Source organism: Pogoniulus pusillus, chromosome 26 (assembly GCF_015220805.1).
Source record: "Pogoniulus pusillus isolate bPogPus1 chromosome 26, bPogPus1.pri, whole genome shotgun sequence".
Taxonomy (NCBI): Eukaryota; Metazoa; Chordata; class Aves; order Piciformes; family Lybiidae; genus Pogoniulus; species Pogoniulus pusillus.
In genome coordinates, this window is record NC_087289.1 from 4,324,341 (window position 1) to 4,340,084 (window position 15,744).

The 15,744-nt window shown below is 46.2% G+C and overlaps 1 protein-coding gene across 14 annotated transcripts in view; it reads right to left on the minus strand.

Annotated features, from left to right (window-relative positions):
• LPP (LIM domain containing preferred translocation partner in lipoma) overlaps positions 1-15,744 on the minus strand; it is a 371,586-nt gene that overhangs the window by 195,497 nt on the left and 160,345 nt on the right. For all 14 annotated transcript variants that reach the window (XR_010307209.1, XR_010307210.1, XR_010307211.1 and 11 more), the window contains one exon: positions 5,272-5,384. Coding sequence is in view for 11 of the 14 variants with exons in the window: in XM_064165587.1 (XP_064021657.1) it covers positions 5,272-5,384 (113 nt within the window). In the remaining 3 variants the exon portion in view is untranslated. The remainder of the gene's footprint in view (positions 1-5,271; positions 5,385-15,744) is intronic.

A 15,744-nucleotide genomic window follows, 5' to 3' on the forward strand; every position in this document is an offset into this window, starting at 1 on the left:
CTTCAGCTTCCTTATCAGGGAGAAACTTATATTTTTTGGTAAAGATTTTGGGGCCTGTCAACAAAAAAATAACAAAACACAACACACTGATAACAGCCAGAAGTTGTAGGGAGAAAGACTGTCTCCTGGACAAATATGATCCTCTTCTTTCTATGTTGCCCTAACATCTATATCCTCAAATGGAAATCAGACCCACACTGCAGCTGCAACACCTGGGAGTCACTAGTGGTGACTCACAAATGCAGGTTTTCTTTCCAAGGTGGCACTTGTCATAGAATCATAGAATCAACCAGGTTGGAAGAGACCTCCAAGATCATCCAGTCCAACCTAGCACCCAGTCCTATCCAGTCAACCAGACCATGGCACTAAGTGCCTCATCCAGGCTTTGCTTCAACACCTCCAGGGATGGTGCCTCCACCACCTCCCTGGACAGCCCATTCCAATGGCAGGTCTGCAGCCAAGGACCATGTCTGCTTGAGCTACCCAGATCCTGCCCTGACACAAAACACACAGAAACATTCCAGTTGGAAAAGACCCTCAGGATCATCAAGTCTAACTGTTACCCCTGCTTGACAAAGTTCACCCTTAAACCACATCCAAACGACTTTTAAACACATCCAGGGTTGGTGACTCAACCACCTCCCTGGGCAGCCCATTCCAATGCCTGACCACTCTTGCTGTAAAAAAATGTTTCCTAATGTCCAGTCTAAACCTACAGTGCTGGTTTGAGACTAACTGAAATATTTTACTGAGAGAAATTAAATCCTTAGCTGTGAGAAGAAAGAAAGAAGAAAAACAACCTGTGCCCTATATCATCATTCTTCTGCTGAGAAACACAACTAGTCAAAATGTAGGTAAGACACTTCTCACAGGCTGCTCAGCTCTCACTTCTGGCTGTGCCTTTTTTCTGGTGGTCTGCTCTCTGTGGCTGACTCTGCCTTTAACTCTCTAATCCACCTAACCCTTTTTCCTCTAACCTCCTTGCTGCCTTTATTTGACATCTCACTTCAGATCTCCAGCTTTACCACGTGAGATCAATGTGGGTTGATCTGGTTATTTCTGAAGGGGGGAGAAAGAGGCTTGCTGAGATGTATAAGAACAAGAACACAAACAGATAATAGTCCCTCTCCAGGCTCTTTGGGCTGCTCTTCTCTCTCTAACCTGCCTGCCTAATCCTTCCGCTTCCTAACTCCCCCTGGTCAACCCTCCAAACTATCTTGAACGTAAGGCAAAGTCTGGGGTAATGTAGAGGGGTGGGAAGAAGGTGGAAGAATGGTTGAGATCCCCTCCTGGGAACTCAGGTTTCTGGGAGGGCTGTTGTGTTTCAGTATTACTTTTTAACTTGTCTATTTCTGTATATATTCTAAATATCTGCTTATAGATTGTAAATAGCTGCTTATATATTGTGCTAAGCTGTAAATATAGCTTCACTTCTTAATTTCCAGCTGTCTGAGTCTAGTCTGGGTGATTTTCTTAAGTGTGGTAACATCCAAACCATCACACCTAAAGTAGGCTCATAACACTGGGCTCTGAACCTCTCCTTTAAGGGATCATTTCAAAGCTAGTGAAGACACAAAGCCATCATGATGCAGCTTACTGAGATGCCCCCATAGCAGATGTGACTCCAGAGTGATGGGATACAGGCTAGGGACAACTGTGCCCAGTTCTCATGCCTCAGCAACCCTGCCTGGCAAGGACAGAAGAAACTGCTGATACCATGAGCAAGGGTCCCTCTCTGTGAGCAAAGAGGGCACTTAAGAGGTCACTCATGAGAGTTTTTTCCCTTTAGCTTTCCCTGGCCTGGGCAGAATGCCTGTTTTGAAACGAGAAGGCAAGAATAAAATCTGCCTGCCTCCTTCTCTCCCAGATCTATCTATTTCCCTTTGACAAACAGTGATTTCATTTTTCTTCCTGTCCAGGACTTGGCCTTTTTTTCCCTCCTCTTTTAAACTGAGCCCAAGCCAACATGGCAAAAGGCTCTTTGCTCATGTCCTTATTTGTCAAACGCTCCATCACCGCGCTCTCACCGCCATGCCTGGCTTCAACTGTGAAGGGGAACTTCCCCACACAGCTCTCCCCCAGCCTCAATGCACTCTTTAAAAAAATAATAAAATTCCTTTTCTCTTTTTTTTTTCCCCTTTTAGTTTTTTTATTGACTGTAATGTTGTAAAAAAAGAGAGAGAGTTTACATTTCTTTCCCATCTCTTCCCCAGCCCTGCTGTGATGCTGCTGGATCTAGATGGGAAAATAGAAATTACAGAGAAAAAAGGCAGATCTATTGCAAAGGTGTTTCACCACCAGTCCTGCTCTGATTTCTATCAGATCATAAGCACCTCAAGGGAAGTACTAAAGTACCTTTTTGGATCTGATCCTAAGTGGCCAGTTCCACTGTTCAAACAGAGATTCAGAGATAAACAGGCCTATGGAAACTGGGTGTTATTATTTTAAGTGCTGCTCTTAAGCTGCAACTTAAACTGCAATAATTTGTGCAGCTTTCAGCTGTCTGCTAATGGTAACACACAAACTTACAATAAACTAAACATGCACATTCTGCTGCCCTCACCAACTTAACACCTTGGGAGAAAAAAAAGCTTTACCTGAAGCCATAGAATACAAATTTCACAAGCTGTCACCACCCAGAAAAAAGATCTGTTGTAAAGGGGTTGATTTGCTGGAGCAGGTAAATTTCAAACTCTGGAGTCAATCTGGAGGGCTTGCACTGGGTGCCAAATTGATCCAGGCAGCAGCAGCAGCAGGTCTGGTCCACACTTAGCAAAGGGGAAAGTGAGATGTGCACCGCATGCGTGCATCTGGTCCATGCTCCAGCAACTACATTCAGCAACAGAGAAACTGAGGCATGGAAATGAAGTGGCCTGGCACTGGAGAGCAGAATCAGGTTTGGCTGTAGTTTGTTGAAGACTGATCTAATACATGGCTATGAGATCCCTGCCTTCAGGCAACCATGTCTTGAGGGCTGAGAAATGGCTCATAGCAAAAGGAACACAGCCACCATTCGTTCTGCTCCTTCAGCACAGCAAATGCCATCTGGAATCATAAAAATTATTGTTTTCAATGCACAAAGGCATCAAGCAGCTTTCCCATTGACACTTGCCCTTTTCCCTCATCTCTTGGGCCTTATGTCTTGCTTCAGCACAGCTTTTGCTGCTGCTGCAAGATAAGGAGCTGATCTCACAACACAAGACCTTGCCGGCTCCTGACTTAGCCTTGGCTTTTGTCTGCTCCTGATCTCCTTCAGAGGACTGAAGGAAAAAGAAAGGAGAAAAAAGATGGCATGAGTATAGAGATTAAAGGTAGGGCCCTGTGTTTGCTATATAGAGTACATCTAGGGGTGGTGACAAACAGGAGTGCTGGGGTAAAAACGGTAGGCTTGTCCTCCTCTGAGCAGGATGCTGTGCAAAGAAATCTTGCTTTAACCAAGCTCCTGCCAAAACCCAACACTGTGAACATGGCTCCAGCCCCAGCTTCCCAAAGCCAGAAAGGGTGTGACAAATAGCAGTTGCATGAGGTCAGCAGAGAAGAACCTTCCCATTGAATAGTTCAACCAAAGAGCACATCCCAGTGGCAACCCTGATTGGCTCATGTGTGTATTTGAACCCATCACAAGAGGGAGGCATGAGAAGCTGAAGATATGAACCCTTGCTCATAAACATGGTGAAGTCTCCTCATTGGGTGACCCAGCAAGGGGAAAGCCTGACCAGGTGAAGTGCCCAACCCCTTCCCAGCTGCCCAGACAGCTTTGCAGGCAGCACCCTGTCCTCACCAGTACCCTGCTGCCTCGCCACGCCTCAGGGCCATCTGGAAGCTCCCCAGCTCCCACTGAGTCCACTCTTCTCAGAGAGATAAGAGACAGAACAACGCTCACTGGGCAATTACTTAATTCTCTCAAGGCTGGGAAAAGCCATGCTCTGCACTTGGCTAATGTCCCTGATGGCTGCAGCCTTTTCTGGCAAGGGAGAACATAATCCTCATTAACCCTTTCTCTCTTGAAGGAGGCTTATAATGGTGAGCTCATAATAACATGCTAAGACTTTGTGACAGCATCTGAACATCTCACCACAGGCAAGAGATCACAGGAAGCCTGTGAGGAAGGGAGATGTTCTCTATTTATAGAGGCACAATATAGATGAATTGACTAGAGCTGGTGGAGGGGTTAGGAACTAAGTCAGGTCCCCTGAATCCTCTTTAATGTCTGCTTGCTAGCTTATTCTCAGGTTCAACCCTTTGAGGAATGCAGGACTACCACAATCTTCCAGGGTCACCAAGGGCAGCCCCATGGCTGTGAATATGTGGTAACACAACTGTCATTAGCCTCAAAACTAGATCACTCTCACTTTGCTCTCATCTCTCCTCCCAGAAGGCTATTCTAGACTTTTGCAGCCTCAGTGATTAGAAACTCTCCAAACACCAGTGTGAAGATAATTCTGTCACATTCAGCCTCTCCTGTTCCTGCACCAACACTCATCCAGAGCTGAGTTCCTCTTCTCTGCATCTTATTTCCCAAACAGATTTTAAATTGACAAGCATATCCCCTCCTCAGTTTTAATTCTGCTCAAACAGTCAGACTCTTTTGGCCTCAAGTGGTAAAATCAGCTCTTGACTTCTTTATCACCTTGAGAGTCTGTCCCTGCAGCCTGAGCACGTCTCTCCTGAATGTGCCCAAGCTAACACATGTGTACCTGGCACTGCAGGCAAGCTGGTGATGTCTGCATAAAGGTGCTCGTGGTATGTCCCTACCCACACAGGACATGCCATCACCACCTGACACATCTTAGAAGTTCCACTTTCATCCACACAGCAAATCTAGAGGATCTGAGCCAGTAGGAAAGGAGTGAGAAGGGTCTCAGTGACATCACTGAGGCCTGGGCTAAGGTTTACTTGCTTCACTTAATTTTAGACATCTAAACAAAGCACTTTTAGTATCAGATTACTGCCCTAAAGTCTCTCCACAGTCCGTGGAACGAGCTGGCTCTTCCAGAAAGCAATTCATTCTGGGAAGGTTTCACTCCCATCTGCCATCACAAAGACACAAGGCAATTACTCTGCTAATTCAAGCCGGATGGGAAAAATCCTTTAATAGCCCAGTAAGATTTGAATGGAAATATTCCTTACTTGGGAAACAGCTTGTAAGAGCTGACTTGGTTGTTCCTGACACATGATTTCTAACCACAGCACTTTGCCACCTGGTTTTATGATCCTCCATTCAATTCTTGGATCAGTTCTGCACAAACTACAGAGTTCTCGTCTCCTTACCTGCACCTTGAAAGTAACATCATCCAGAGGGGGTGGAGGGGGAAAGGCACCTTGGGATGATGTGATGTTCCCGAGGTCATCTGCAGGAGGTGGGGGTGGAGGAAGGAAGTCCCCTAGAAGAGAAAAATGGGAGAAATTAGACTCACCAGCCTTTCCCCACATCACAAAATGGATAACCAGGACAAAACCTGCAATACTCATAGGCTTGCCATCGGTTTTTGGCACGGGAAGTCAGGCATCATTTAACCATTAAATGTTCACCTGCACTGCTCACTGCCTCAGGAGACGGCTGTGACAGCACAACAATGTTGGCAGATGGCTTAGAGACACAGCCTTAAGTTGTGCTAGGGGAGGTCTAGGTTGGATGTTAGGAGGAAGTTGTTGTCAGAGAGAGTGATTGGCATTGGAATGGGCTGCCCAGGGAGGTGGCGGAGTCACTGTCCCTGGAGGTGTTCAAGCAAAGCCTGGATGAGGCACTTAGTGCCATGGTCTGGTTGACTGGCTAGGGCTGGGTGCTAGGTTGGACTGGATGAGCTTGGAGGTCTCTTCCAACCTGGTTGATTCTCTGATATTCTATGAGGTGCACAGGCCCTGCGTGGAAGGTGACTTGTCAAGAAGCCCCAAGCACCAATAACCATCTCCACACCTCAAAGCTTGCATCGAAAACCTGCTGCAGGCAACTACAGAACTTGCAGGAACGAATGCGCAGTGTCCAGCCTCACAATGGATCCCACTCAGTTCTCCTGCCTCGTGTCTTGAATTATGCCACCTCTTCTCCATCACTGTAAAGACAGCATCAGATGCTGCCTATAAGCAGAGATACTTGTTGCAGAGGATACACAAAGGGATGGAGCTAGATCCCAAAATCTAAACCAGCTCATCTCCTGCATCCCTGCTGCTGGCACAGCCACACTCTTTTCACCTCTCCTATCCTACAGGGACCTCACAGCTTAGAATCATAGAACAGTGAACACTAAAAGGGACCTCTGCCCTAGCTAGTCCAAATCCCTGCTAACACAGGTTTGTCAGGTTGCACAGGGATGTGTACCAGTGTGTACAGAGAAGCAGACTCCACATCACCTCTGGTCAGCCTGTTCCAGTGCTCCATTTCCCTCAAAGTAAATTAGTTTATCCTTATGCTCAGATGAAACCTCCTCTGCCCTAGTGGGTACTCACTGCCTCTCATCCTCTCACTGGTCACCATTGAAAAGAGACCAGCCCCACCCTCATGCCCTCCACCTTTAGATATTTATACACATTTTGAAGGCCCCCTATCAGTCTTCTCTCTTCCAGACTGAAGAGCCCCAGGTCTCTCAGCCTCTCCTCATAAGAGCAATGCTCCAGTACCCTAACCATCCTTGTGGCCCTTCACTGGACTCTCCTGTTCTGCCCTGTCCTTCTTGAACTGGGGAGCCCAGAACTGGACACAATACTCCAGGTGCAGCCTCACCAGGGCAGCTTCCTGTACAGAACTTCTGAGAAGACCACAGGCTCTTCTCAGTGACAGATGATGGTCCAGCTGCAAGCTCAGAAGCATCCACCTTTTAAGTGCGAGGAAGTCTTTTACAGGAGGCTGACGTACAAAACATCTACACTTATTTCTGTCTTTTTAAACTTCCAAAAGTGCTGATGTGAAGAACAAAGCAGCATATTGGCTGTGAAGACATCCAGTTTAGCAGAGAGAGGGGAGAACTTCTCCTTGAGAACTTCACGGGAGGTGGTAGCACAAAGAAGAAAACAAGGACAGAGCAGGCTGTGGGCAGCAGGACAAGAGGCTCTGAAAGCACCTCCTAAGGACAGAATAAAGGGCATTTGCCATTAGCAGTGGATTTGGCTCCTGAGGAGGCAGCTGCCTGTAATTTGGACCACTTTGGTATATTTTCATTTCTTCTCATAAAAGCTCATACTTCAAATAGAGCTGTTTGCTGTTGGCTCTCCTGACTGCAGCATCTGTGATGGAAGCTCGAGATGAATAAAACTGTGATATTTCATGTATATGGGAACTGTTGCTTTTAGAGGGATTTAACTCTTTTGAGAGGAAACATGGGCTCTCTACTTGACCCTCCACATCTCCAGGCAGTCCCACACCACCTCCTGGCTACAAGCCCTCAGCACCATCCCCAAATACTAAGGAGCAGGTTCCACACAACTCAGAGAAGTGTTGAGCCAAATCTCAGAGACCCACAGTCCTCAGGACCACCCATGCCCAGGCTCAAAGCCCTGTGCTCAGCCCACCCCAGGCACAGGCACCAGCTGGGCAGCATCACCAGCACAGCACCTTCATGCTGTTTGCTGTAGGAAGCAAATGGGTCTGCAGCTCTGGGAAGTTCTTCTATTTGATTTCAAATCACTCCCTGAAAGGCACAAACTCTCCCTAGGACTTCTTGGGATTTTATTTCCCAGGAAAATAATTTATTCCCTTTTTTTTTTTCCCTAAATCAAGCATGGAGAACACTCAAAGCCCTCACTTTGAATCCCTAAGAAAGTAACATCCTAAATGCAGATGCATGAAGTCAGTTTGAAAACAACACACTGAAAACTAATTTAAGGCACTCACATTGCTCCAACACATAAAACCCTGTGAAACCTACTGGCCCATGGTACTACAGAGTTCAAGACTGACTTCCAAACAAATGAAAAATGTCCACTAACATCTGCACTATCCTCCTCTTTGCCCTACAATTGATCTATCATTTTATTTCAAATCATATGAAACGTGATACAGAGTCAAAAAGAAATGGTTTGGAATGAGTATCTTGGTGTGTAGTTCAGGAAAATGCTGGGATGTTTGAGTGCTAAGTAAACTTTGCCCCTTTGCTCTAAAAATGACCCTCCAACCAGCATGATTCTGCAAATAGATTTAACTCCAGCAGACACATACTTCCCAAAGAACACCCTTCAGATGATGTTTCTCCAGTTAATCCTGGCTCCAGTGCCAAAGGCTCACCTCCCTGCCCAGCACATTAGTCAGACACTCTTGCTTTGTCACGACACTGAAAAACAGAGGTAAGGGAATGTGTTGGAGGGGATAAGACAGGGAAAGGGACAGGGTTTGTGTGTACAGAAGAGGTAAAAAAATAATTGCTCTAACAGAAGGGAAAAGGATAATTGCTAGAACAAACACACAACAAATACCATTCTTCCCTTTTGGAAGATCTGTTTCTACTGAAAGGAAAAAAAAGAAAAACACTGGCAAGATTTTTTAGAAGAGGAGCAAAGGACAGAAACAGAGAAGAGCTCTTGTCTAGAGTTTGGAGGAAAACCACTTCTCTCTGCAGTTGGAGACAGCTGGCTTCAGGGCGTCTCAGCCCAGCTCTGCTGACTCCCTGTCAGATAAGCTGCTGGCTCCACTCTCCCCACAAATCAGAAGGTTTTTAAACTGAGCAGCAGTAAGCAGATGCCTGATGAACTGGGGGGACCTTGCAGATGTTTGGCCTTTTCCTAGTCCTCTGTGAACAGATGGACTTTCCTCCTTCACAGCTTTACTATTTATTCTGCCACTGCACTTTCCTCTTTCCCACACACAGGCACAGGACCCAGTGCTGCTCCTGCTGCACTCACAGGAGAGCATTCCTTCAGATGCAGGAGGGAAAGCTGCAACTGTAGGATTATTATTATCGTTGGCATTGCTGGGAGTCTCCCTCTGGCAGAGAGGGAAGCATGCAGACACTCTAAAATCTGTGTCCTGAGCAGCATTTTAGGTGTCATGTGGAAGAAACAGGTCTCCAGTTGAGGGAGTCAATAAGGCAAAGAAGCTGAAAGCAAGCTCACACTTCCTTTAAGCAGGATGTCCCTACTATGTATCTTGGGGAACTTCCCTCACCCCCAAAGCTTTGCTAGTCAGACAGATTTCAGTGCCTCAGATCTGGGCAAGCCATGGGAGGAGGCAGAAAAGTCCAAGTGCATCTGGAACATATCAGTGCAACTCACTGCTGACCACCTCCAGTGCCATGCAGCTTCATGGGAAGCCATCAGGTGAAGGGACTGTCCCCTGTCCACATGGATGCATCAGGAATTGCAGGAGAATGGGGCTCTGGGGCTACCAGAGTTAACCGAGGGCTGGTGGTGGATACATCCCACCCTAAGCCTGATTGATTTAACTCTGGTGCACCCCTGTGAGTAAAAGATGGACAAGAGGCTTATTAGCATCAATTACTGCTCAGCACCAAGACTGGCATTTGGTTGGCATTCATCTAGCGTAAGTCTGAACACTCCAGGTACTTTAGTTAGGAGAACAACTGCACTGAATTCTGTCAATGAAGACACACCAAGACGCCTCCATAAGGTAATTTGTACTTCACATAAGGCAATTTGTACTTCAAGGCAGGTGAAATCACTTTCCAGCATCAAGTAACTCTGCAGAGGGGCAGAGATACAGCCTAGGGCAGGCAGGGAGCTGCATCCTGCCCCTCCTCAAACCATAGTGCAGCCTGACTTCATACCCTGCAATGAGAAAACTGTACCCATTACCATATCTTTAGAGGAGGACATTAATACTCCTCATTGTGCCAGCTACTTGTTTCTTCTTCTTACAACTGTCAAGGCCATGAGTCAACCTACAAAGGGACTGTGCAGTGTGACACAGGCACCAGATCAGTTATTTCAGATGTGATGGCGCAATGTGCTGTGAAACCACAGCTCTGAGCTCTTCTCTCGACACTCATCACCCAGGCCCCATCTTTTGCTGGAGCATCACTCGCTGCAACCATGACAGACAATTCCACTGGTCTTGGTTAAACTCTCCCCCGTGTTTTGCACACAAGCAATTAGACGGAAATTAAGTGGGTTTGTTGGGAACCTATAACAGAGTCCTAAGTAGAAGTGAAGCCTCCCAGGCATCAGCCTGGTTTCTGCCTCCCATCAAATCTGTGCCACGCAAAGGTGTTTACAAGGTTTTGCTCCTCTCCTCCTCAAAATTTCCCCTCTTACACTTTCCAAGGAGTTTTAGGTATATCATTATTATACTTTTCAAATGCACAAAACAGAAACTGTTCAAAGCCTTAGCAGCCCTCTACATCAGTATGAGCCTGCCAGGATGAATAGACACTCATCAGATTTTTGCCATTGCCTGCCTGATGCCTTCTGGGTACAAGCACAAGCCGAGAAAAACATCCTGTCTCATGCACCAAGCACCTTTCTAACTTACGGTCTAACCTTTAAATTTTTAAGTGCACTTCAGATTTTGGCAGGATCAGGCTTGTGTCTCAAGCCTTTGTTTTCAGAGGAGATACATCTGCCAGTAGACAAATGAATTGCAGCACAGTAATTGCCTCCTCCCTTGACTGACACGGTTGTTTAGACACGAAGATTTGGAGCTTTGAAACTTCTAGACACGAAGATGATCTCACTCGTTCAGTAAGAAGAGACTGTTTGGGGGAGAAACCCTCAGAAACAGAGCAAGAGCAAAGCAAAACGCTGTATTTTTCCCCTGAAACAGTAACTTAGTGAAATCTATCAACAAACAAAACAGGGCTCACCCTGGTAATCCCAGATCTCTGCCTGATGTCTGAAGCCCATATGTGCAGATGCATTCCATTTTTCTCCTTCTAAACAAAAAGAGCACTCTCTCTCTTGCTGTCATTTACAGAACTTCCCGATCTGGAGCTGGTTTAGAATCAGTTTGGATCACCTGAAAAACACAGCTCTCCCCTGACCCAGACATTAGACTAAGCACAGCCACGGATCAACCTCCCACTGATGTCTTCTGGTCTGATCCAAATAGCCTTCATTTGGCAAAGCACTGACCAGATCCAGGCACCTCCCTCTGTCTGGTCAACCAGTTTCAAGCATGGCAAGCCCAAGTTTGCAATTTGAGGGTGATCTGCATTGAAACAATTAAGATTTACACTTAGATCCTGATTCCCTTAGCACTGTGCTAAAATCCTTTTGATTGAGGCCACCACGAACTTGTATTCCACAATCACCACTGCAAAAACCTGCAGAACATTGCAGTTATCAGTAAGTGGCTTGGGGAAACAGAACACTGCAGAAGGGACAGCATGGGATTTTTATGGAGAACTTCAGCCAGATATGACCTGGTGAGTCCTAGGTGTGAATGTGCATCTTACTAAGGTTCCCCAAATGAAGGTTTTCCTGTAACATCTGCATTTAACATACATCACTGGACAAGGAAAGCACAGGATTAACATCATGGTCTGTGATAGTGCATCAAAACCATGGCATGAGAGGTCACTGCCAGCAGATCAGCACACATGAAATGATTGCACAGTTACAAACCAGCTCCACAATCTACCTGAATACACCACACTGGCCTCTGATTCCTACCATAAAGCAGCTCCACCAACCCAAAGCACTGCTTAAATTACCACTCTCTTACCAGTGACTAATCCTACCACTTGAACTACTTTTGTTAATCACTCACTGCATTAATAAGCAGGAGGGAGAAAAACAAAACCAAACCAAAAACCCAACCAAAAAAAGCCCCAACAACAACCCACACCACACTGGCTAATTCCATCCTGAGCTTTTAAAAAAGGAATACTGAGTCTGTCAGGTAGTTGCACTGAAAATTTACTTTGCCACCTGCTAGCTGAAATATTGCTTTTATGGATTTATATTGTATTAAAAGGTCACTGGCTGTTTAAGTCTTAAACAGTTTTAATCACTCTAAAAGTCTCTTAACAGTAAGAAAAGGAAGCTCAGAACAAACAGCAGCAGGGATTCTAATTAAAAGGACCAATTCATCTAATTTTATTTGGGGTTAATTATTCAGGATTCACTCTCTGATGTGTAAGGAATAGCAATTAGTAATTTCAGTGATTTGAGGAACATTGGAGGTGTAATCAGTTAAAATGAGTGAGTGTTTACAACACAAGATGTTGAATTAGTTTCTCCCAGCTGGAGAACAGGAACATTAATCCCCTACAGTTCAGGACTATGAATCGCAGCCCTGCTTAAAAGATTCTTTTCAGATAAATCCCCCCACACACACACCCAGAATCACCTGGTCATGTTGTTTACTACATGGAAAGTCAATAGGTGACAAGTACCACGGCAGCTTACTCATCCTTGACCATCAGCCATCATCCAACTACCCAAACCCCTGGCATTCAACCCAGACGATTCCCAGCAATTTTCCTATCTGTGCAACTTCAGCCAGACTACCACCCCCCCACCAGGCTGCCTTTTACCACAGCTAGCTGAGATAATGAAAGAAGCAGCCTGTGAAACTTTCAAATGTTAATTAACTACGGTGGCTAAATATACAGAGGAAAAATGACCGTGCGATTAACTTCAAACCTCTAGGTACAACTCCTCCTGCAAATGCAAATCCAAAATAGCTCTGCTGCAATTGCTCTGGATTTCCTCCAGCACTACTGGAGCCAGAGCAGGGTACTAAAGCTTTCAGGAGCCAATACAGGGTACTGAAGCTTTCAGGAGTAGCAGATCAGACTCATGGGGACAAGGGAGCCACATAGGAGAGCATTGGTGGGGCAATGCAGTATTGGCTGCTCTGATGTTTGGGCCCAAGCTGAAAAGCCATTTATTTTCCACCTCTCAAGAGAATCATAGAAACATAGAATCATAGAATCAACCAGGTTGGAAGAGACCTCCAAGATCATCCAGTCCAACCTAGCACCCAGCCCTAGCCAGTCAACTAGACCATGGCACTAAGTGACTCATCCAGGCTTTTCCTGAACACCTCCAGGGATGGTGACTCCATCACCTCCCTGGGCAGCCCATTCCAATGCCAATCACTCTCTCTGTGAAGAACTAACATCCAGCCTAGTCCTGCCCTGGCACAACTTGAGACTGTGACCCCTTGTTCTGTTGCCTGGTTGCCTGGCAGAAGAGACCAATCCCACCTGGCTACAACCTCCCTTCAGGTAGTTGTAGACAGCAATGAGGTCTGCCCCTGAGCCTCCTCTTCTTCAGGCTAAACACCCCCAGCTCCCTCAGCCTCTCCTCACAGGGTCTGTGTTCCAGGCCCCTCACCAGCTTTGTCGCCCTACTCTGGACGCCTTCCAGCACCTCAACATCTCTCTTGAATTGAGGGGCCCAGAACTGGACACAGTACTCTAGGTGTGGCCTGACCAGTGTTGAATCAACCAGGTTGGAAGAGACCTCCAAGATCATCCAGTCCAACCTAGCACCCAGTCCAACGAGGTCAAGAGGTAACTGGGTTTGCTCTGCAGCAGGACTGGAGCTGGACCCTTTGCACTGGTTACATACCTATGACTGCTAAAAGGACCATCCTTGGCAGGCTCACCTCAAGCGATGCAGTGCTTTACTGAGCAACTTGCTCTAGCACAAGGTGCTATCTTTAGAGCTCTGAGCACAGACCTTTCCCTCCAGCATCAACTACCAGTAGGGAAAATCCCACCTACTTCTGCTTCACATCAGAACTTGCTGACCTCCCTCTCAAAACACTCCAAAGGCAGTTAATTAGCACAAGGGAAGGAAACCAGGGCTCAGTTCCCCAAATTATGCAAAATCTCATCCGCTGCCTCACAGTAGATGGCCTTTATTGTGAAAACAACACTTTCTTGCTTTGGTTTTTTAATGAGACTCTGTTTTTATTCAGTCTGTGTCTGTAAACACTTAGCCATGCCCAGCAAAAAGCAGTTGCTTCAGTGGTTGCAGGGAGGAAGAGGTAAGCACGAGCACTTAGTGCACTGTGTCCCCCGTGCCCATGAGACAAACCCTCCACACTACACCTATGATACACATTGTGAAGTACAAAGGCACCAATAGAAGGCTGCATTTTGACTCTTCAGCTTAGTTTGCTCTATGACTGTGGGGCAAAGCATTCCACCTAGCATCACGTGCCAACCTTTCTGTGGCAGAGCTGACTTATTTTGCTCGTCCCAACATCCCATTTTGTAAACACAAGGTGAGCGAGGCAGGTCTGCTCCTGCTGAGATCATGTTACATTTAACATTTTTCTCCATAAAGCAGATAGTTCCTTAGAAGAGAAGAAAATAAATCAGCCCTTGTGCTGGTTTGAGCCTAGCTGGGATATTTTGGTGAGAAGATTTGCCATTGGAATGGGCTGCCCAGGGAGGTGGTAGAGTCACTGTCCCTGGAGGTGTTGAAGCAAAGCCTGGATGAGGCACTTAGTGCCATGGTCTGGTTGATTGGATAGGGCTGGGTGCTAGGTTGGACTGGATGATCTTGGAGGTCTCTTCCAACCTGGTTGATTCTATGATTCTATGATGATTCTAAGAATTAGAATATAGGCTGGGAAAAGGAAACAATGGTGATGTCTGCTTCACTCATAGGCTTGCTGAGATGGATAAGAATGAGAACACAAACAGAGATAAGGGAGTCTCTCTGGGCTTTGGGTTGCATTTTTCTCTTTAACCTGTCTGACTAATCCTTCTGCTTCCTAACTCCCCCTGGACCCTCCAAACTCACCTTGAACGTAAGGCAAAGTGTGGGGTAGAGGGGTGGGAAGAAGGTGGAAGGGTGGTTGAGAGCCCCTCCTGGGGACTCTGTTTTTTGGGAGGGCTGCTGTGATTCAGTATTGGTTTTTAGCTTGTACATTTCTGTCTGTAGCTGTATATACTGTAAATATTTGCTTGTACATTGTGCTAAACTGCAAATATAGCTTCATTCACTCAATTTCCAGAGTGGCTGAGTCTAGTCTGGGTGATTTTCTTAAGTGGGGAGGGGAACACCCAAACAATCACAGCCATTTAATAAAGCCTAGCGAAGGGCTAAGGTTGAGCCAGAGCAACAAACAGCCCACGGCACTGTAACACTTCAATTAAAATATGTGTTAAAATAGAAGGAAGAAGAGCCACAAGAATAACAGCTCTGAGCACTGTTCTTTGTCATAGATTTCTTTCAAGACCTTTAGGATGTCACCTAGCCTGTGATGGTTTGGGTGTTCCCCACCCCCCACACACTTTGGAAAATCACCCAGACTAGACTCAGCTGCTCTGGAAACGGAATGAAGCTTTGTATTTACAGCTTAGCTCAATATACAAGCAGCTATTGGCAATATAGACAGAAATATGCAAGTTAAGTCATCCAGAAACACAACAGCCCTCCCAGAAACCTGAGTCCCCAGGAGAGGCTCTGAACCACCCTTCCACCTTCCTCCCATTCCTCTACCTTACCCCAGATCTTGCCTTATGTTTAACGTAGTTTGGAGGGTCAGCCAGGGGGGTTAGGGAGTAGGTGGATTAGTCACACAGACAGCAGGTTAGGTTAGAGAGAGATGCAGCCCACAGAGCCCAGACAGCAACTGTGTTATCTACGCTTGTGTTCTTGTCCATGTCAGCAAGCCTATGAGTGCAGTAGGCATCACCAATGTTTCCTTTTCACAGCCTATAATCTAGTTCTTCTCACCACAACATTCTAGCTAGCTTCAAACTAGCTCACCTAGCCCCACTGTGCCTCAGTCCATGGGCACATAAAGTGCTCCTTTGCCTCCTCTCCAGCGTTCATTTGCAAACATACGGACAGAGCCTTACTTAGCCTGTGCAGCAATTAGTACAATGAGAT